General features: G+C 44.1%; 1 protein-coding gene across 1 annotated transcript; it reads right to left on the bottom strand.

The window, feature by feature from the left end:
• Positions 1–9,737: 9,737 nt before the first annotated feature.
• On the bottom strand, positions 9,738–21,870 carry LOC124616513 (trypsin-7-like). Its single transcript, XM_047144826.1, has 2 exons — positions 21,487–21,870; positions 9,738–10,181 (listed from the first exon to the last, which is right to left on the bottom strand). The coding sequence occupies exons 1-2, from the start codon at positions 21,868–21,870 to the stop codon at positions 9,789–9,791; spliced, it is 777 nt and encodes a 258-aa protein (XP_047000782.1). The 3' UTR covers positions 9,738–9,788.
• Between the last annotated feature and the right edge of the window lie 794 nt (positions 21,871–22,664).

The raw sequence follows: 22,664 nt of genomic DNA, 5'->3' as shown, positions 1-22,664 counted from the left end.
TTTCTGTTTGTTCTTGAGTATGCTGGATATTCACCTACACTAGTCCTAAATTTCTTTTCCTTCCCAATTTGACCAGTGAGGTCTCCAAGAAGTATTCAGCATTCCATTTTGGTATGATAGAAATTTCAGATTCTAAAAGATCCCAGAATTGTCTGCGTTTATAGGTGCATGACAGTTTATGAGGCTGTAACTTTTATTCTTGCACTTTATTGTTAACATGGATATTCTTTCTGAATTCGATCTAAATTCTGTTACACTCTCTACGATTTTTCTCATTACATAAAGTTCTGTTCCAAACATCAACATGTTTTCCATTGTTCTCACTGCTGGTTTTCCTTTATAAATTCTATGATGTTATTTATCAGCTACATTCTCATCTAAGAATCGTGTTTCCTCGACTACTGTAATTTGTGTATCGTTCTTCTGCAGAAATAATTCTAATTCCTTTTGTTTCCCAATTTTCGGAAGAGAATTTACATTTAATGTTCCAAAGTAGTACTTCTTCTTGAACTGAAGCTTGGAAAGCTTTGCAATATATTCCATCTCTTCTTCATCGCAAATTTTGGGGCTCCCCAGAAACCTAGGTCCAATTGCATTACATGATGTAATGGTGGATTCCTCATGAGAGTTAACTTCCGGAAAAATATCATCCACAGAGTTCAGAAGACTGCAAGAGCTGACAAGTGCGACAATTATCGCACAGTCAGCATAATAGCTCATTCATCCAAGTTGCTGACCATATCAACACAGGAGAATGGAAAAGAAAATTGAGAATATGTTAAAAGCCAATCAGTTAGGCTTTAGGAAAGGCAAAGGCACCAGAGACGCAATTCTGACACCGCAGTTGACAATGGAAGCAATACAAAAGAAAAACCATGACACGTTCGTAGGATTTGTCGACTCGGAAAAATCGTTTGACAATGTCAAATTGTGCAAGTTATTCGGAATTCTGAGAAAAACAGTGGTAAGCCATAGGGAGAGACGGGTAATGTACAATATGTAAAAGAGCCAAGAGGGAATAATAATAGTGGACGGCCAAGAACCAAGTGCTCGGATTAAAAAGCCGTGTATGAAAAGGATGTAACCTTCCATCCCGACTGTTCAGTCTGAACATTCAAGAAGAAATGATGACGATAAATGGAAGTATCAGGAGTAGAATTAAAATTCCAGGATATCAAGGATATGATTCGCTGATGACATTGCTATCCTGAGTGAAACTGAAGAAGAATTACATGAAGTGCTGAATGGAATGAACAATCTAGTGAGTACTAAATATGGACTGATATTAATGATTACGAAGTACATGAAGTAAAGAAATTCTGCTACCTAAGCAGTAAAATAACGATTGACAGACAGAGCAAGGAGGAATCACAAGAGCGTTCCTGGCTGTGAGAAGTCTGCTAGTATCACACATAGGCCTCAATTCGGGGAGGAAATTTCAGAGAATGTACTTGTGGAGCACAGAATTGTATGGTCATGAAACATAGATTTTGTGGAAACCGGAACATGAGAGAATTGAAGCATTTGAGGTGTCGTGCTACAGACGAATGTTGAAAATTAGCTGGACTGATACGGTAAGGAATGAGGAAGTTCTGTGCAAGATCAGAGAGGAAATGTATATATGGAAATCACTGACATGGAGGACAGGATGATAGGACATCTGTTAACACATGAGGGAGTGGCTCCCATGGTACTAGAGATGAAGATGTTGGCACAGGGGTGGAATTCGTGCTGAGCCGCATCAGACCAGTCAGACGACTTATGACTGAAAGAAAATCCAGTTTAGCAGGTGATAAGTTTGCCAAAGTATTTAGCTGCTACTCTTGAGTAATGGTGATTTCATTGGATTTTATGTATATCATATTTGTACTGCAACTGTGGAAGGCACTTGTCATTTGACTGGAAGAATATTTCTTCCTTCTCTTTTTTTTTAAAAAAAAAGTTTCTACTCACTACATCCTGCTAATGAAAGATTATTTGAAGCTTATAATTCTTTGTTCTCTGTTATTTCATTATTGGTGTATTTTTCTTCTTGTGAATATTTTGCTTGTCTTTAATAAACTTCGTTAAAATATATTTTATTTGCTGTCCCAATACCTTTCCACTCTCCTACCATGTATCTGCCGCTTCAGTTACATTAAAGTATTGTTGTGAATCGTGGCAAGGTTCGAAAGGATACATTAGGTTGGTGGTTATTTCCCAGTTTACTTGTAGACTACACGTGTGAGCTGGTAGCTCGGAAATGTGAAAGGAGGCCAAATTAAAAAATTGTGTAAAATATGGAGTAAAGTGTTTCCTCTAAATTAAAATAATAACATAGATAGGAAAACGACTTCCTCTCAATAACTTTACAATGCCTCTCGGCCTGTACAATAAAATAATCATGGGAATAGACAAAGAGTACGTGCTGAAGAGCCACAGCCAGCTGTACAAAAAGGGCCATGGTTCATAGATTACTTCAATTATTTACGGTAGATATGCAAGTTAGATACACAATAATGAATAGTGATTATTTACCTATTTTACGGAACTGGAGGTATTGAATGGAGAGCCAAGAACTTTATACCACGCCGCTTTCGGGATTAGGGGTTGTCCACCGTCTCCAGCTGTAACCACGTCATGGTTTTTCGACGGTTTCCCACATCTGACTGTGGGAGTTCTGAGCTGTCACGTAATTTACGAAACTTTTCGAGGAGTTAATCTCACTTTCACATGAGCTAACTACAGCTGCAGACAGATGAGGCACACAGCGGGGGAAAGGGGTGACGAGAGAAGGGTAGTCCGACCACACTCTACCATTAACACAGCCAAATTAGGTACGACAAGACGATACCGTGAATATACCGGAGAACGCCAAGGAAATGAAAAGACAAAACTGATAAATTATCCCCTACTACCCTGAAGCGCCAAAGGAACCGATACGGTGATGCGTATTCCAATACAGAGGTATATAAACGGACAGAATACTGAGCTACGCCGTTATAAGACTACAAGTGTCTGGTGCAGTTGTTAATCGGTTACTGCTGCTACAATGGCAGGTGGTGTTATAGTCGGAGTACGAGCGAAGGGACACGTCATTTCCGAGGTAGCGATGAATTGGGGATTTTCCTGTAGGATCATTTCACGAATATACAGTGAACATCAAAAATCCGGTAAAACACCAAATCTCCGACATCGCTGCCGCTGGAAAAAGATCCTGCAAGAAGGGGACCAACGACGATGATGAAGATGTTTCGTTTTGTGGGCACTCAACTGCGCGGTCATCCGCGCCCGTGCAAAGTCCCAATTTTTACACAGTCCAATTCTTTACACAGTCCAATCAATCCACTTTCACGAATGATGATGATGAAATGATGAGGACAACACAAATACCCAGTCCGCAGGCAGACATAATCTTCACTTGGCCGGTAATCTAACCCGGGACCCCGTGATGCAGATGCAGCAGCGTTAGTTACTAGACCACGAGCTGCGGGCGACCAACGACGTCTGAAGGGAATCGTTCAAAGAGGCACAAAGGAAACCGTTCTGCTGATTGATGAAGATTTCAATGCTTGGCCATCAACAAGTATCAGCGTGCGAGCCATTTAACGAACCATCATCGAAATATGATTTCGGAGCCGAAAGCCCATTCGTGAACCCTTGATAACTGCACCACACAAAGCTTTATGCTTCGCCTGGGCCGCGCGTGGTAGCCATTTGGTCTTAGGCCATTGCCACGGTTCGCGCGGCTTCCCCCCGTCGGAGGCTCGACTCCTCCGTCGGGCATGAGTGTGTATGGGTTGCTGTTAGTTTAAGTTAGATTTAGTAGTGCGTAAACCTTGGGACCGATGACCTCAGCAGTTTGATCCCACAGTCCTCACCACAAATTTCTGATATTTTGCCTCTCCTGGGCCCGTCAACATCGCCTCGTCGGATGAGTCTTGTTTCAAATTATATCGAGCTGGAGGACGTGTACGGCTGTGGAGACAACTTCATGAATCCATGGACCCTGCATGTCAACAAGGAACTGTTCAGGCTGGTGGAGGCTCTGTAATGATGTGCAGGTGGATTGATACGCAACGATTGATACGTCTAGATAAGTCGCTCGCCATTAGTATGAATTGATATGGAGAAATTACAAAGCTGCCATTATGTTCTCGATCAAGGAACAAACATGAAAATGGTAGTGGAGAGCCATAAATTAATTACCTGATTCTATTATTGTTACATTTCTGTGGGTTAATTATGCTTGGGATTGAGTTGTTAGGGGGAAGGGATCTAACAGCGAGGTCATCGGACTCATCGGATTAGGGAAGGATGGCAGCCGTGCCCTTTCAAAGGAGCCATCCCGGCATTTGCGTGGAGTGATTAAGGGTAGTCACGGAAAACCTAAATCTGGATGGCCAGACAAGGGATTGAACCGTCGTCCTGCTGAATGCGAGTCTAGTGTACTGACCACTGCGCCACCTCGCTCGGTGCGTAATTACGTTGAAGGGTTCCTCGAGTATAGTGATTGCACTGTTTTGTCATTCCCAAACTAGTTCTAGTTAATCTACATTAGAAAAGCACCAAACTTTAGGTGAAAACATATTTGTTAAAAGTTTATATTTACATTTTATCAAGGATGTTTGTGATTTCTTCTGTTAAAAACGAGTGATTTCTTCGCTTAAAATGGAGCTGTGGTCTCACCGGTTGGCTGCTTCTGCTGCACAGCTGCATGTACTGGAAAGTGTGGTACAGGTTTTTCAGTAGTGTGGCAAGTGTATAGTGAAGAACGTCTACTAATCATGTTCATTCTTCATTATTTGGTGTCTTCGATGCAATATCTAAATGACGCTGGGCTAGGCACCGATGGCGACTAGTCTGTGGCTGGCGACATGCTGGGATTGTCACAGGTGGTGTAGGCAGTGACCGTTCTGACGCAACGTGCTTCAAGACCGATCCAGGTGGCACCAAGTATAGCTCATGCTCTATGAAGCTGGTAGGAAGTGCGCAGTCTCCATATCTAATCCAGCAATTTCGTAGATCTGCTGGAGAGAGGCAATTGCGCCCACTTGGCGGCCACTGCTCGATGGATACCGTTCAGACCCCGGACCCACAACTTTGGGTAGCCTAGACGCTGACACTGCTCGACGAGGCTGGTGTCACTTAGCCGTACATTCTAACAATGACCGGAGACTGGACCAGGTTATTGCACGATACCGAAAGACTGACGTATCGATTGAGCGAGGAGATTTAACCCTCGATATCCAGTGGGGCCGTATTCGTTCGACTAACAGGTTGACCGTATGATCGTACGACTACTGTTCACTGATTGGGCTGTCCATTCAAGCCGGGTAACATAATACACACGACCGCCAATCAGTGAGTCGCGAGGCAACTAAACTGAAAATGTAAATAATGAGACCATTCCTAGAACTATTGCTAGAGCAAGTTGAGGCAGAGAGCCAAAACAAGAACTCAAGACATTTCTTCCAATACATAAAAAATCGGAAACGTTGTTTTCAAACCCCAACTTCCTCCATTAGAGATAAAAACGGCAACTTGATAAATGACAAGAAAAGAATTGTAGAAAGATGGAAAGAATATTTCTCAGAACTGTTGAATCACCCAGAGCAAATAGGATATTACCTGCAAACACTGCGGAGGAAAGGAAAGATGAAGAAGAACGATAAGTTAGTGAAGAAGATGTGAAAATCGCAATCAAAGCACTCAGAAACAACAAAGACCCCATGGGAGGGTGGTATAACATCAGAATTAATCGAGGAGGGAGGTGAGAGCTTACACTTAGAGATATATAAACTGATTCAGTTGATATGGGAGAAGGAGACACTGCCAGAAGAATGGAAATTGGCTATAATATGCCCAATATACAAGAAGGGAAGCAAAATGGAATGCGGTAACTATAGATGAATCAGCTTGTTGAAAGTAACGTATAAGGTGCTGTCCATAATTATCCTCAGAAAATTGCAACCATTTATAGAGAACGACATACAAGAGTACCAAGCTGGCTTTCGACCATGGGTCACATTTTCACACTAAGACAACTGTTTGAGAAACATTGGGAATATGATAAAGATATCTACAGCCTGTTCAAGGATTTTCAACGTGCATGTGACAGCACGCACAGGAATAGCCTATACAATGCCATGCGGGACTTCAGAATCCCTGAGAAGCTAGGAGAATGGTGCAAGCTTGTATGTAAGGGTTAAAGGCAGCAGTACGTTTCCGAGGAGCCACATCAGAAACATTCGAGTTGAGACAGGCCCCTGCAAGGGGATGCTCTCTCATGTGTTCTGTTCAATGTCATCTTAGAGAAAGTAATACAAGAGTGTAGGCAACAGGAGACGGCTGGAGTAGAGATAGACGGTAACTTCAATTGTTTCGCATATGCAGATGACGTAGTACTATTAAGTGAATCAAAGCAAGAGTTGAAATAAATGTACCAGAAAATGGACAATTATGCACACATGTTAGGGCTCAAAGTGAATCGAGACAAATTCAGAGTTCATGCAATTAGGAAGAAGACAAGTTCAGGTAGAATTTCTTGAGATAGATGGCAAGAAGTTCAAGAGAGTAGACCAGTTCAGATACTTGGGATCTTGGTTTACCACGGACAACAACAAAAAAATGGACATCGAGGAAAGAACAGCAGTGGGAACAAAATGGATGCATTTCCTCAGAGAGACGCTTGGCTCTAAATCGATCTCAGTGAACACTAAGATGAAAACCTACAACACAATGATATGCCCAGCAGTAATGTACGGTTCAGAAACATGGAGCATGACTAAGCGAGAAAGGGAAAATCTAGTAATATTTGAAAGAAGAGTAATGAGGAAGATAAGGGGAACAGTTTCAGATGACGGAAAATGGAAGAGGAGGAAAAACGAGGAAATCTACCTTCTGGTCCGACAACCAACTATCCTACAGAAGATAAAGGGCGAAAGAATTCAATGGATGGGCCTTGTAGCCCGTATGCCAGATGGAAGACAGGCGAAGATGGCAGTAGTAGGAAAACCAACCATCGAACGCCTCATTGGATGACCAAAGCAGCGCTGGATGGACGACCTGGCGAAGGACCTAGCAGCCCTTGGAACTGAAGACACCTGGAGGAACCGGGAACAAAACAGGAATGGAGGCAGTTTGTGGAAGCAGCGCGTGGTCTGCAGGCCCTGTGATCGCTGAATATCTGTCTGTCATTCCTAGTGTCAAAACTTGCACCAATGCAAACTACTTTGAAGAGGTGGCTTTCTAAAGGATGTGCGTTTGGAAAAATGACTGCAAACTGATATTACTACAAAAAGTATTGCAGTTTGTAAGCCCGATATTGTTGACATTGCACTAAAATCTAAACACCGGTTGCACAACGTCGTAATTCACAAGCAGGGCGAAGAACCAGCAGCTGCATTCACTTGTCAGCTAACATAAGCCTAAAATAGGTGTGCTTCTGTCGGCGAGAAACGCGGTGTCAATGCGGATATAAATTTATGTTGCTCTTTTGCTCAGTGGGAGTTCACTATTGAAGGAGGGTTGTGTACATTAAATAATACTAGTTGCACACGGTCAGCGTAAGGTTGAAAGTGTGCTTCTCAATTTTGATTTTAAATACATTTTTCAGAATTTTTCAACTGTTTTACTGAATGTACACGGCACATTGGGTATCACATATTCATAAAATCTGATCGCACAATAACTGTTTTTGCTACGTCGTAATTAGCGTTTCCGCTTACCTTCCACACTAGTGTTCTTTACAGCATTCAGTAACACATTCCTCTCTAAGTTACGGTGGCCTTGGACATTCCACAGTAATTTGGTCTCAGTCACAAGACTTATAAGCTTCTCTACGTCCACAGTGGGCAAGTGAATGCAGACACTAGCAACATTATGCGCTCACTTGCACCATCCACGTGCGACTAATCCTATTTCACTGGGATCTGTCCGACAGCCAGCCGGGTAGGGCCATATGCGGCCGCCTTGGTCGTTTGCAGTGGACGCGGCCTACTCCTGCTACATGCCTTGGAATTAGTATGCAGCGTGCGGTCGTATAACACCGTCCAACTAGTCGGACGAATACAGTTCCACTGGAGGCTCTGCCTTGTGCTCTCGAGTGGTTGCGTTATGACATGTGGTGGGCCTCGTCACGTACTTGTCAGCGACAAAGCCTCGTTGTGCTATACCACGTGGCAACATATTTAACCACCGACGGCAGAATGTCGATTTCAGGGCGCTGTGCCAGCCGTAATACAGTGTCCGGCTGATGGACTGTATCAGTGGCTCCCCACATATCGCTTGACCGGTTGTGAAAGCTTCCTGCAGTTCAAGTAGGACACCATTCGTACGCTGTGGAACATAAGATGGGGAACAATATAACTGTCACTGAAGAATCTATGCTAGATGAAATATACGATGATGATATGGGTGCAGCAAGGAACTGAAATTTGATGCAGTGCCGGAATCGAACCCAGATTCCCTGCGTAACGAATAGGTGGGCTAATAGTTGCGCTACATTGGTACTTAAGCTACAATAGCTGCACGGATCACTGTAGTACGGCTCTCTCCCTGATACAAATAGTAATCAACGTCTCAGCCCCTTGTTAGTTCCCTTCTAGAGCCGCATCTGCTCTCCAGTATTGGAATAGCACCTTAGCACTGTGCGAAGTGGGGTATGTGATACGTTAATCACCTACAGTTCATGTTTCTGAGACGTTTTGAGTCTCACCTTCTTCACTATCGCAGGGGTAAATACGCCTCAGGAATCAATTGAATATGATTAAACAAAATGTGTTATGAAACATCCACTCTGAGCTACGCAGCTACCGGTTGGTAGAGCAATTGCCCGCGAAAGGCAAAGGTCCCGAGTTCGAGTCTCGGTCCAGCACACAGTTTTAATCTGCCAGGAAGTTTCATATCAGCGGACACTCCGCTGCAGATTGGAAATCTCATTCTGGAAACATCCCCCAGGCTGTGGCTAAGCCATGTCTCCGCAATATCCTTTCTTTCAGGAGTTTAGTTCTGCAATGTTCGCAGGAGAGCTTCTGTAAAGTTTGGAGGTAGGAGACGTGGTACTGGCAGAAGTAAAGCTGTGAGGACGGGGCGTGAGTCGTGCTTGGGTAGTTCACTTAGTAGAGCACTTGCCCGCGAGAGGCAAAGGTCCCGAGTTCGAGTCTCGGTCCGGCACACAGTTTTCATCTGCCAGGAAGTTTCATATCAGCGCGAACTCCGCTGCAGAGTGGAAATCTCATTCTGAAAGTTTGTTATGTTGCAACCGTTTTGTAGCCTTTCCGTCACCACCGGCAATAACATCTACACCCAGACATGCTGACAATACGTTGTGAATGCGGTGCTGTTGTCATGTTGTAATGGTAATGACAGGAGTCTGAAAATACAATAAAGTCTGATGTGGCCTGCTGTGGATACTCTATCAGTTCCTGTCTTTAAGACCGAAATGGTTCTTAGTGGGTAGGGCGGTCCCTGTAAGGGCAGCAGGCGTCGTATCTGGCTCACACTCCAATATGATTACCATGAAAGTAAAAACTGAACTGGAGAACAGGAAATTGCAATTTCATGATGGACATTTGAACATTTATTATTGCAGGAGAGGTTTTGGAAGATAGTTAAAATTAACAACTCAACAAGAAAACTTATTTTATTAATGCCAGTAGGTAGCAAAAATGCTTTTTATTCAGTAGCCTAATAAGTTTGACGAAGGTATAGTTTTGTTCGAAAATCATTGTAACATTTCTATTTTGTAAGTATGAGTAAAAATCTAGCTCTGTCTAGGGTAGTTTCAGTCTTTCCTGTCATCGCTGTCAGATGCCTGAGATCCCGGTTATCCAGGATCGTAGGTTGCCCACGTTGACGTAGACGGCGCCACCAAGGTTGCAGTAACCGCTCCCCCACGACACGATGCCCACCTGCGTGCTACCGCTCACCAGGGCACTCCCAGAATCGCCATAGCACACGCTCTTTCCCGTCTCTCCAGCGCACAGCATGCGCGGAGTTACTTCGCGTCCGACGTTCGGGAACTCACACGCGGAGCGGTCCCTGACGCTGATGTCTACTTTCTGCAGGATGAGGGGATCGTCCGTCTCCGTAAACCCCCAGCCGGCTACTGTGACAGCGAGGCCAGCTGGCGGGTCATATCCGTCCTCTGGGAGGTTGACGACCGAAATGTTGGCGCCCAGTGGGAATGAACCGTCAATCTGCAAAATTAAACTTATGGTAGGGTGGTGGAAGGCAGTTCAATGATTACAGCATATCTAGATTTAGAGAAAGCCTTTGGTAAAACCAAATAGTACCAACGATTTCTAGCAGGAATAAAGGACAGTCAACTAGTTGAAGTAAATTGTAGTTTTTACCGGCTACTGTCTGCACGTCCACACGTAAAATTAAGGCCCTTAGAATCAAGGGCTTGTCACATCAGTAAAAACAGTCACTTAGAGTACCAGACCATGTTAGTGGCTACATGACGGGCCAGCCACTGATACAGTGTTGTTGATAATTCTTCCGGGTTATATGGCCGTGGTCCATGGAATACTTCTATTCCTAACGTTTCGTTCAATACTACGTTGGACATCCTCAGAGGTATGGCTGGTCCTGGTGAGTCCTGCCTACTCCAGGACCAGCCATACCTCTGAGGATGTCCAACGTAGTATTGGACGAAACGTTATGAATAGAAGTATTCCATGGACCAGGGCCATATAACCCGGAAGGATTATCAACAACAGTACCATCCGGTCGTGAAAGCCTTCATTGCACCGATACAGTCTAGTAGCCGGATATTCTATTACGGCTGACGCAGCACCCGGCAATACAACATTGCGCCGTCGGTGGTTGAATGTGTTGCTACGTGGTATAGCACAATGAGGCGTTCTCGCAGCCAAGAGCGTGATGGGCCTACCACCTGTCATAACGCATTTTACACTGACTTAGTCTGTTACTCTAAGTGACAGTTCTTACTGATGTGACGAGCCCTTGATTCTAGGGTCAATAATTTTTACGTGTGAACATACAGACAGTTGGCGATAAATGCCATTTGGAGACAGGATTTACTGAGTGAATTGCTAATGTAAAATTGTCTGTTCTTCTGAAGAAGACGGGCTTAGATCCCTAGAAACAATGGTCAATGTCATGTGGAAACCATCTTTTTTAGCATCTGGTTGACTGCCCTTTATACCTGCTGTTCTTTAACCGTTGCTGTACTAGAGCCACGTTCCAAATACTGTCGATTTTTTGAATGTTCGCTGCTACATATGAATCTTAAAGGAAATTAAACGTTATACTGTTCTGGTAGCTGTATCTGTTCTCGAACAGCATATGTTTCCTACCACAGTAATATGAAAACTTCTTTTCTTGAAAACAGCAGTGTTTTCTGGCTGCATAACTGCTGTTTCTATTTCAGGATACTATCTAACAGTTTGTGTTGCCCTAGATGCAAGGATCTGCAAAGTCATCTTCTTTTACTGTGCAATCACTTTTGTGATTCTTTCGCTGCTACCTTCGTATTTATTCAGAAATGCATGTGTTTGGTAGTAGGTACAGGCAAGCTTAGGTTCAAATGGTTCAATTGGCTCTGAGCACTATGGGACTCAACTTCTGAGGTCATCAGTCCCCTAGAACTTAGAACTACTTAAACCTAACTAACCTAGGGACATCACACACATCCATGCCCGAGGCAGGATTCGAACCTGCGACCGCAGCGGTCTCGTGGTTCCAGGCTGTATCGCCTAGAACCGCTCGGCCACACCGGCCGGCCAAGCTTAGGTTATACAGTAAACATGAACACAGGATACTGTTCTTTGCGTGCCCGTTATGTGTGTTTTCTGCAATACGTTGCTTCATTAACATATCTTTAATAGAAGTATGACTGTGTTAATGCATGCAGGTCAAGAAATACGACAACGACAGGGTGGCGGTGTACTGACGACATGCCTTTCCACATCGCAGCTGATGACGCCTCAGGCAGAGGTTGACATAGGGATCGGTCGTACTTGGTTGGTTCGTATACGACCAAAACTAGGATGAATAATGCATTCACAGTATATAATATGTAATGATTATGTCTCTGTAGTAAGACGATAGCTGAGGAAACCAGGGTAATAAGGTCGAGGTGGAACAGTAGTTGGCATGCAGCAGTGGTTTGAACACAGGACCCGCATTCGGGAGGATGACGGTTCAAACCCGCGTCCGGCCATCCAGATTTACGTTTTCCGTGATTTACCTAAACTGCACCAGGGAAATACCGGCATAGTTCCTTTGAAAGGGCACGGCCGATTTCCTTCCCCATCCCTGACACAATCCGTGCTTGTGATCCGTCTCTAATAACATAGATATTGATGGGACGTTAAACTCAATCTTCCTTCCTTCCTTCCATCCAGTATAATGAGAAGCCTTGGAGGAGAAAATCTTTCAACCTGATCACTTAAAAATGTTTGCTACCGGAGAAGCATTGTTCTTCTACTTGTGAATAACTTTTTTAGATAATTTCTTTAACGAAGCTCTTCCTTAAGTCTGGTGTTCCTTTTGCTGCTTTAATTTCTCTTCGTAGAAAAGACGGTTTTGAACTTGATATTGGTTACCTTTTCGTGCTATTGTTACTGAGGATTCTGGATGATCAGCTTAAAGGTACTTAACGTTTTTGGGCAGATGCCGTAACAAGAACTGCGGAATTTATCACAATCACTGTTAATAAATGACAGCAGTACCAACTGTGTGGTTTTATCCTCGACAGGGAAAGGCTGTTTTCGACGCGTTTTGCTCCATTTCTTTTCCTTGCTGCATATTTGAAACACGATATATTGGTATACATTTCTTACACAGATACGGAGAAATGTACAGCAGGTGTAACTGTAAGAGCAACAATTTGTTGAACAGAAAATGCAAAGGACTGGTTTTGGCCGTATTGTCGCTATACTGAGTTTCAGTTAATTCCGGTTAAGTACATGGAATCTACACTGAGATACCATTTGTTTTGTAGCGGTTTAAAAACTGTACTTCTTTCATTGTTTTAGGTGTGCCTTGTCTGTTTGGTGCAGTAGAACCTAAAGTTGCTGCCTAATTTTTGTCAACGTTTGGCGCGTTTTAATTGCTTCATTGTTGTCCGTCCAAGTGAAAATGGCATCTTATCAGGAGGTTACAAAATCCGCTTTGGTATGCAGAATTTAATTTTATTGTTTGGTAAAAAAGGAAGTTTGGCTCCGTTTATAAGGAAGTATCGCCACATGGCATTAGGAAAAAGGAATTTCATAGACAGTTTGCGGTCACTGGTGCCGTACTGAAGCGGCACGCAGGCAGTCGGCGAGTCTCTGAAGAACAAGCTGAGAATTTTCAGGAAGCATTCCATAGACGTTCACGTATAATAATTCCTTAGGCTTCATGGGAGCTTCAAATGTAACGTTCCACTATTCATAGGATCCTGAAAAAGTGATTCCGTCTGTACAAGGGGCAGAGTTTGCAGATCGTAAAGCACGATGACAAGTAATGGCGATATGCATTTGCATGTAAGATGTTTCTCCGAATCAGCCGATATTCTGGTTTCTTGTCCAGTATTACGTTTTCCATGTCTTTGAATCTGCTTTAAGGATGACGTTAGCATTTGGGGGTTACATAATCCACACAGTATCAGGGAAAAACTGAAAGGTAATCCGAAAGTGAGTATTTCGTGTGGGTTCATGTGCGTTAAGACAGTTGGATAGTTCTACTTTGTAGAGGAGACTGTCGCAGAAATGACGTACCTAGACCAGTTACGGACGTCTGCTTTTCCCTAATTGCAAGACGTGTTACAGAAACCTCTGGTTCGAACAAGATGGAGCTCCACTACACTCGTCGTTTGATATTCGGAAAAATCTGAATCGAACATTTCTAGGACACTGGACTGGTCGTCACTGACCAATAAATTGGCCTCCACGTTCTCCTGACATCACACCGATCGATTTATAACGCTGGGCCTGCGTGAAGGACAAGATGGTCCCCACTGCAGTCTTCAAACCGTCCGTGTTCGGAGTGTGGAAGCCGTTGGTAACATCCCTCTGCACAGGTTGCAGAAGACCTGTATGGAAACTGAATTCAGGCTAGAGCCTCACGCCACAGCAGGGGCTCACTTCGAAGAGTTTTCCTTTGATGTAACATATGTTTAAGAGTTTAACCTGACATGTAACTTATTTTTGAGAAGGAAACAAATTTATTTCTTTGCATTTCGTGTTGGTAGCAAATTGAAAGTGGGCCATTTCGGTGTGAACTACGTAGATTCTTGTATATCATTTTAACAGAAGGACTGATTCAGCATATAGAAAATTCTAAACAACCTTCGGTGAGATGAGAAGCGAGCGTCGTGACATTAAGAGCGGAATGGGAATCTCATTGGTAAACACAGAGGAGAAAGCGGATGGGTGGCAAAAGTACGTTGAAGACATATATGAGGAGGAGTAGTCGGTTGGCGTGAGAGAAGAGGAATCTGCATTTGACACTGAAGAGACAGGGCTCTAGTATTAAAGTCTGGATATAAATAGCTACAGAAGACTTGAAATCAATTGAGTTAGAACAGGCAGATAATGTTCCATTGGATTCTCTGTAATCAGAAAGGAAAGTGCCAAAAATTCGTTGTAGTTGGTATGTGAGATGTAAGAGGTAGACGAGATATCATCAGACTTACCGATAACTACTATCCACACAATTCCGAAGGTAACAAGAGTAGATAAGTGCAACAAATTTCGCAGATTTATTTAAACAGCTCATGCATCTCAGTTTCTGACGAGACAAACACACAGAAAGAAAATTAAAGGTAGGTATTACTCCAAGAAAAGTAAAGGCACCAGAGAGGCAGTCTCGAAATTTCGCTTGATAACGGAACCAACCCCCCCCCCCCCCCCCACCCACCCCAATGAACCATGGACCTTGCCGTTGGTGGGGAGGTTTGCGTGCCTCAGCGATACAGATAGCCGTACCGTAGGTGCAACCGCAACGGTGGGCTGTGTATTGAGAGGACAAACAAACGTGTGGTGTCTGAAGAGGGGCAGTAGTCTTTTCAGTAGTTGCAGGGGCAACAGTCTGGATGATTGTCTGATCTGGCCTTCTAACACTAACCAAAATGGTCTTGTAGTGCTGGTACTGCGAACGGCTGAAAGCAAGGGGACACTACAGCCGTAATTTTTCCCGAGGGCATGCAGCTTTACTGTATAGATAAATGATGATGGCGTTCTTTTGGGAACAGTATTCCGAAGGTAAAATAATCCCCCATTCGGATCACCGCGCGGGGACTACTCAAGAGGATGTCGTTATCAGGAGAAAGAAAACTGGCGTTCTACGGATCGGGGCGTGGAATGTCAAATCCATTAATCGGGCAGGTAGATTAGAAAATTTAAAAAGGGAAATGGATAGGTTAAAGATAGATATAGTGGAAATTGGTGAATTTCGATGGAAGGAGGAACAAGCCTTTTGGTCAGGTGAATACAGGGTTACAAAATATAATAGGGGTAATGCAGGAGTAGTTTTAATAATGAATAAAAAAATAGGAGTGAGAGTAAGGTACTACAAACAGCATAGTGAACGCATTATTGACGCCAAGATAGACACGAAGCCCACGCCTACTACAGTAGTACAAGTTTATATGCCAACTAGCAGATGACGAATAAATTGAGGAAACGTGAGATGAGATAAAAGAAATTATTCAGAAAGTGAAGGAAGACGATAACGTAATAGTCATGGGTGACTGGAATTCGATAGTAGGGAAAGGGAGAGATAGGAACGTAGTAGATGAATATGGATTGGGAGTAAGAAATGAAAGAGTAAGCTGCCTGGTAGAATTTTGCACAGACATAACTTAATCATAGCTAACACTTGGTTCAAGAATCATGAAAGGTTGTATACATGGAAGAAGCCTGGAGATACTAGAAGGTATCAGATAGAATATATAATGGTAAGACAGAGATTTAGGAACCAGGTTTTAAATTGTAAGACATTTCCAGGGGCAGATGCGGACTCTGAGCACAATCTATTGGTTACGAACTGTAGATTAAAACTGAAAAAACTGCAAAAAAGTGGGAATTTAAGGAGATGGGACCTGGATAAACTGACTAAACCAGAGGTTGTACAGAGGTTCAGGGAGAGCATAAGAGACCAATTGACAGGAATGGGGGAAGGAAATACAGTAGTAGAAGAATGGGTAGCTTTGGGGGATGAAGTAGTGAAGGCAGCAGGGGGTCAAGTAGGTAAAAAGACGAGGGATAGTACAAATCCTTGGGTAACAGAAGAAATATTGAATTTAATTGATGTAAGGAGAAAATATAAAAGTGCAGTAAATGAAGCAGGCAAATAGGAATACAAACGTCTCAAAAATGAGATCGACAGGAAGAGCAAAATGGCTAACCAGGGATGGCTGGAGGACAAATGTAAGGATGTAGAGGCTTATCTCACTAGGGGTACGATGGATACTGCCTACAGGAAAATTAAAGCGACGTATGGAGAAAAGAGAACCACTTGTATGAGCTCAGATGGAAACCCAGTTCTAAGCAAAGAAGAGAAAGCAGAAAGTTGGAATGAGTATATAGAGGGTCTATAAAAGGGCGATGTGCTTGAGGACAATATTATGGAAATGGAAGAGGATGTAGATGGAGATGAAATGGGAGATATGATGCTGCGTGAAGGGATTGATAGAGCACTGAAAGACCTGAGTCCAAACAAGGCCCTGGAAGTAGACAACATACCGTTAGAACTACTGACAGCCTTGGGAGAGCCAGTTCTGACAAAACTCTACCATCTGGCGAGCAAGGTGTGTGAGACAGCGAAATATCTTCAGACTTCGATAAGAATACAATAATTCCAATCCCAAAGAAAGCAAGCGTTGACAGATGAAAAAATTACCGAACTATCAGTTACCTGTCACGGTTGCAAAATACTGACACGAATTCTTTACAGACGAATGGAAAAACTAGTAGAAGCCGACCTCGGGTAAGATCATTTTGGATTCCGTAGAAATATTGGAACACGTGATGCAATACTGACTCCACGACTTATCATAGAAAATACACTCCTGGAAATAAGAACACATTGACACCGGTGTGTCAGACCCACCATACTTGCTCCGGACACTGCGAGAGGGCTGTACAAGCAATGATCACACGCACGGCACAGCGGACACACCAGGAACCGCGGTGTTGGCCGTCGAATGGCGCTAGCTGCGCAGCATTTGTGCACCGCCGCCGTCAGTGTCAGCCAGTTTGCCGTGGCATACGGAGCTCCATCGCAGTCTTTAACACTGGTAACATGCCGCGACAGCGTGGACGTGAACCGTATGTGCAGTTGACGGACTTTGAGCGAGGGCGTATAGTGGGCATGCAGGAGGCCGGGTGGACGTACCGCCGAATTGCTCAACACGTGGGGCGTGAGGTCTCCACAGTACATCGATGTTGTCGCCAGTGGTCGGCGGAAGGTGCACGTGCCCGTCGACCTGGGACCGGACCGCAGCGACGCACGGAGGCACGCCAAGACCGTAGGATCCTACGCAGTGCCGTAGGGGACCGCACCGCCACTTCCCAGCAAATTAGGGACACTGTTGCTCCTGGGGTATCGGCGAGGACCATTCGCAACCGTCTCCATGAAGCTGGGCTACGGTCCCGCACACCGTTAGGCCGTCTTCCGCTCACGCCCCAACATCGTGCAGCCCGCCTCCAGTGGTGTCGCGGCAGGCGTGAATGGAGGGACGAATGGAGACGTGTCGTCTTCAGCGATGAGAGTCGCTTCTGCCTTGGTGCCAATGATGGTCGTATGCGTGTTTGGCGCCGTGCAGGTGAGCGCCACAATCAGTACTGCATACGACCGAGGCACACAGGGCCAACACCCGGCATCATGGTGTGGGGAGCGATCTCCTACACTGGCCGTACACCACTGGTGATCGTCGAGAGGACACTGAATAGTGCACGGTACATCCAAACCGTCATCGAACCCATCGTTCTACCATTCCTAGACCGGCAAGGGAACTTGCTGTTCCAACAGGACAATGCACGTCCGCATGTATCCCGTGCCACCCAACGTGCTCTGTAAGGTGTAAGTCAACTACCCTGGCCAGCAAGATCTCCGGATCTGTCCCCCATTGAGCATGTTTGGGACTGGATGAAGCGTCGTCTCACGCGGTCTGCACGTCCAGCACGAACGCTGGTCCAACTGAGGCGCCAGGTGGAAATGGCATGGCAAGCCGTTCCACAGGACTACATCCAGCATCTCTACGATCGTCTCCATGGGAGAATAGCAGCCTGCATTGCTGCGAAAGGTGGATATACACTATACTAGTGCCGACATTGTGCATGCTCTGTTGCCTGTGTCTATGTGCCTGTGGTTCTGTCAGTGTGATCATGTGATGTATCTGACCCCAGGAATGTGTCAATAAAGTTTCCCCTTCCTGGGACAATGAATTCACGGTGTTCTTATTTCAATTTCCAGGAGTGTAGATTAAGGAAAGGCAACCTACATTTCTAGAATTTGTAGACTTAGAGAAAGCTTTTGACAATGTTGAATGGAATACTCGCTTTCAAATTCTGAAGGTGGCAGGGGCAAAACACAGGGAGCGAAAGGCTATTTACAATTTGTACAGAAACCAGAAGGCAGTTATAAGAGTCGAGGGACATGAAAGGGAAGCAGTGGTTGGGAAGGGAGTGAGACAGGGTTGTAGCTTCCCCCCAATGTTATTCAATCTGTATATTGAGCAAGCAGTAAAGGGAATAAAAGAAAAATTCGGAGTAGGTATTAAAATCCATGGAGAAGAAATAAAACGTTGAGCTTTACTAATGACATTGTAATTCTATCAGAGACAATGAAGGACTCGGTAGAGCAGTTGAACGGAACGGACAGTGTCTTGAAAGGAGGATATAAGATGATCACCAACAAAAGCGAAACGAGGATAATGGAATGTAGTCGAACTAAGTCGGGTGATGCTGATGGAAGTGAGACACTTAAAGTAGTAGGTTTGCTATATGGGGAGCAAAATAACGGATGTTGGTCGAAATAGAGATGAGATAAATGTAGACTGGCAATGGCAAGGAAAGCGTTCCTGAAGAAGAGAAATATGTTAACATCGAGTCTAGATTTAAGTGTCAGGAAGTCTTTTCTGATAGTATTTGTATGGAGTTTAACCATGTATTGAAGTGAAACAGTTTGGACAAGAAGAGAATAGAAGCTTTCGAAATGTGTTTCTAGAGAAGAATGTTGAAGATTAGATGGATAGATCACATAACTAATGAGGAGGTATTGAATGGAATTGGGTAGAAGAGGAGTTTGTGGCACAACTTGATTAGAAGAAGGGATCGGTTGGTAGAACATGTCTAGAGGCATCAAGGGATCATCAATTTAGTAGTGGAGGGCAGTAGGTACTGGGAGATGAAGAAGCTCGCGCAGAATAGAATAGCATGGAGAGCTGCATCAAACCAGTCTCAGGACTGAAGACCACAACAACAACAACAACGGAAACAAGACTGAAGAAAACTCAAGAAACGTTCATATGATGTGCAGACCTGGAAAAGACGTTGGAAAATGTAAAATGTTGCAGGTTGTTGAAAATTCTGAGAAAAATAGGAATTTGTTGTAGGGTATGGGGGTAATACGCAATATGTTCGGGAACAAAGAGTGGACAGTAAGATTCGAAGATCAAATAACGAAGTGCTTGGATTAAAACGGCTGTGTGCAGTGCTGAAGATGAAAGTTGAAAATTATGTTGACTGGCAAGGTAAGGAACGTGGAGGTTCCTCGTGTAATCGGTGACGAAAAGAACTTATGGACAACATTGTCAAAGTGGGACAGGATGGTAGTACGTGTGTAAACCTCTTCGTTTTCTCGTTCGACACATGTAGACTTTCGCAACAGTTTTTTCGCCGTTATTAGGCGTATCTTTCCAATTATAGAAAGATGGTCCTCGATTGTGGGCCTTCTGGTTCATAGTTTTAAAACTAGGGCGCAGCAGCTTAGATGCGATTTGTGTGTTAATTTACAGCTGGAAGTGTGCAGAAAATGGTTACTACTACAGTTCGAAAGTGTATGTAAAATTATTTTGCATAAATATTAGAAGAGAATCTGTTTGTTTTCCCCTAACACTTCGCTATCTTTTCGAGCTGTTGAGAATTATTTCTGATTTAAATAAATTTTGTTATTTATTATGAAATAACATATTTCCTGGAGATCGTCATATGTGGATCTCAGGACACAATGCACATTTGCTAATTTCAACTTGGTCTTCGATAATAGAATGCCTAAAGAGCTGTTATTTCAGTACCCTACAGCAGTATATGAAATGTTAAGTGATAATCAGTTAGAAGTTCTTTTCAGTAACGCCAATGGGAACTATCTGATTGCGCAAGTAACGAATTCTCGTTTTTGATTGAAGTTTGTGCTGCTGATCTTGATGAAACTAACTGGTAAAGAATTAGAACATTAAGATGTCGCGCCAGTAGCTAGGAGACAAGGACGACCTTGTACAGTGAATTCTTCAAACAGTGAAATGTAGATGATGCAGAAAAAAATGAAGAAAAAGCCAAGAAGAGCTCTGTTGCAACCTGTTTCAGAAGCTACGATTTAAAAGGTTTGCCAACTACCGAAATTTGTTGAGGCTAGGAAGGCCTGAAACTGCAGGAAACCTGGCTGCAATTCCAAGATAAGGGGCATGTACGCCTGTAGTGCAATGTATTTATGTTTTGTGGAAAATAATTCTTCTGAAACTCATAAAAATAATGTACTGTAATGATCTATTTACTAGCAAAAGCACATTTTTTCTTGAAAGAAGATATTGTATTATTATAATTTTCTTGCGTTTGTGAAACAGTTGTAGAGTACCAATAAAAATATTTTTTTTCAAACCACATACTACACAAATGTTAATCACATTAATATTGCCATTTTGTATGTGTATACGCATATACAGTTTACTTTTTCCATATTTGTAAAATGTTTGGACTGAAGAAAGGGGAAAGAAAATACAAAGAAAAACCTTAATTTATGCTGTTTTGGATATTTAAAAAAATATTTTACTTGCATTTGTGTCATGTTTGTATATTGGTTTGCTGTAGGACATGAAGGAAAATTTCCTGCTAATATATTTTATCTCATGCATGGATAGATTTAAACATCAGGGAATAATTTCCTTGGTACTAGAGGCAGGAGTAAATGGTAAAGGATTGGATTGGATTGTTTGGGGGAGGAGACCAGACAGCGAGGTCATCGGTCTCATCGGATTAGGGAAGGACGGGGAAGGAAGCCGGCCGTGCCATTTCAAAGGAACCATCCCGGCATTTGCCTGGAGCGATTAAGGGAAATCACGGAAAACCTAAATCAGGATGGCCGGACGCGGGATTGATCCGTCGTCCTCCCGAATGCGACGGTGAAGGTGAAGACAGAAACTGGACGTGGGAAGCAAGGGTTGCTCTGAGGCGAAGACGTTGGGTCAGGAGAGGAATTCGTGGTGGATCGGTTCAAAAACGTCTGAAGCGTGACGGCAAAAAAAAAAAAAAAAAAGTCTAAACGAACACTCACCCGCATGACCGCGATGTCGTAGTCACCAGAGCTGCTGTCGTGCTGTTCGTGTTCGTAGACCTCGGCAACGTCCAACACTGTGCCGCCACTGTTACGGTTGGAGGATCCGGCGCGCACGGTGTACAGCGACTGGTACGGCGCTCTGTAATAGCTGACGCAGTGGGCGGCCGTGAGGGCCCACTCGGTTCCGATTATGGAGGCGCCGCACTGCTGGTAGCCGCCGTACAGCAGGGCCAGAGTCCACGGGTAGTCGGTGATGCTGGCTTCGGAGCCGCCGATGATGCGGCCGTGAATCCGCGACCTGATCCGCAGCGCCCGTGGCTCCACCAGCTGCAGCTGCACAGCCAGCAGCAGGCACAGCACTGCGACCTGGATGCCTGCCATAGCGGGTCTAAAGTCTCGGCGAATGTGCACTCCATATATAGCTGCCCACTCCCTACTGTTATCTCTGTCCTCCAAATTGCTCGGCTATGAAGTGTCTACTTGGAGAGTTTTATCGGTCGGTGAACGGTGTCACAATTTTGCAAGACAGGAAGTGTCTCTTCATCCCAGATGATGAGCAGTTTAAGTTTCGAAAGCGTTAGAAGCATTGACGATGCATTCTCGATTACAGATTCTTGTCAGTAGAAACATGTATCTGAATCCTGTAGCAACCATTCGGGTTGTCCATATTAGACTGTGGTTGGGAACTGTGCCTGTTTATAGCGGACTGGCGTATCCTAACACAGGATAGAGTGAAGACATTATATCACTGGCCGGTCTGTAATTTACGAACGGTTAGGAGCAAGTGCAGAAAGACGAACTTCCCGTGAAGGCAGATTTATCATATGGATCAGTGCAAACGCTGCCACAAGGCACCTAATAGCGGCCAGGATTTTGGGACTCGATAGGATGCTCGCAACAGGAGGCTCAGTGGCCTGAGTAACACTACCTATTAGTGACAAGATTAATTACTACACTGAAGGTTAATTCCCCATATTAGAATAAGCAAGGGTGCAACAGGTTGCACAACAGAAGTCAGCCTCTGAGGCAATGGGTTGATCGCTAACAGAAGCAGGAACCGGTAGCAGCATTTAAGTACAAACTCTGAGAGCAGCTCAGCAGGGCTCAAAGGGCTCTGAGCACCATGGGACTTAAGTTCTGAGGTCATCAGTCCCCTAGGACTTAGAACTACTTAA

The sequence above is a fragment of the Schistocerca americana genome, chromosome 5 (genome assembly GCF_021461395.2).
Source record: "Schistocerca americana isolate TAMUIC-IGC-003095 chromosome 5, iqSchAmer2.1, whole genome shotgun sequence".
NCBI lineage: Eukaryota > Metazoa > Arthropoda > Insecta > Orthoptera > Acrididae > Schistocerca > Schistocerca americana.
The sequence above is the reverse complement of the archived record's forward strand: the minus strand, read 5'-3'. Positions and strand labels throughout refer to the sequence as shown.

Excerpts from the sequence above, each read along its gene's own strand:
- LOC124616513 (XM_047144826.1), bottom strand. The coding sequence starts at position 21,870 with ATGGCAGGCATCCAGGTCGCAGTGCTGTGCCTGCTGCTGGCTGTGCAG. Across the intron at positions 10,182-21,486 it reads ACGACATCGCGGTCATGCGG|ATTGACGGTTCATTCCCACT; the intron begins GTGAGTGTTCGT and ends TTAATTTTGCAG.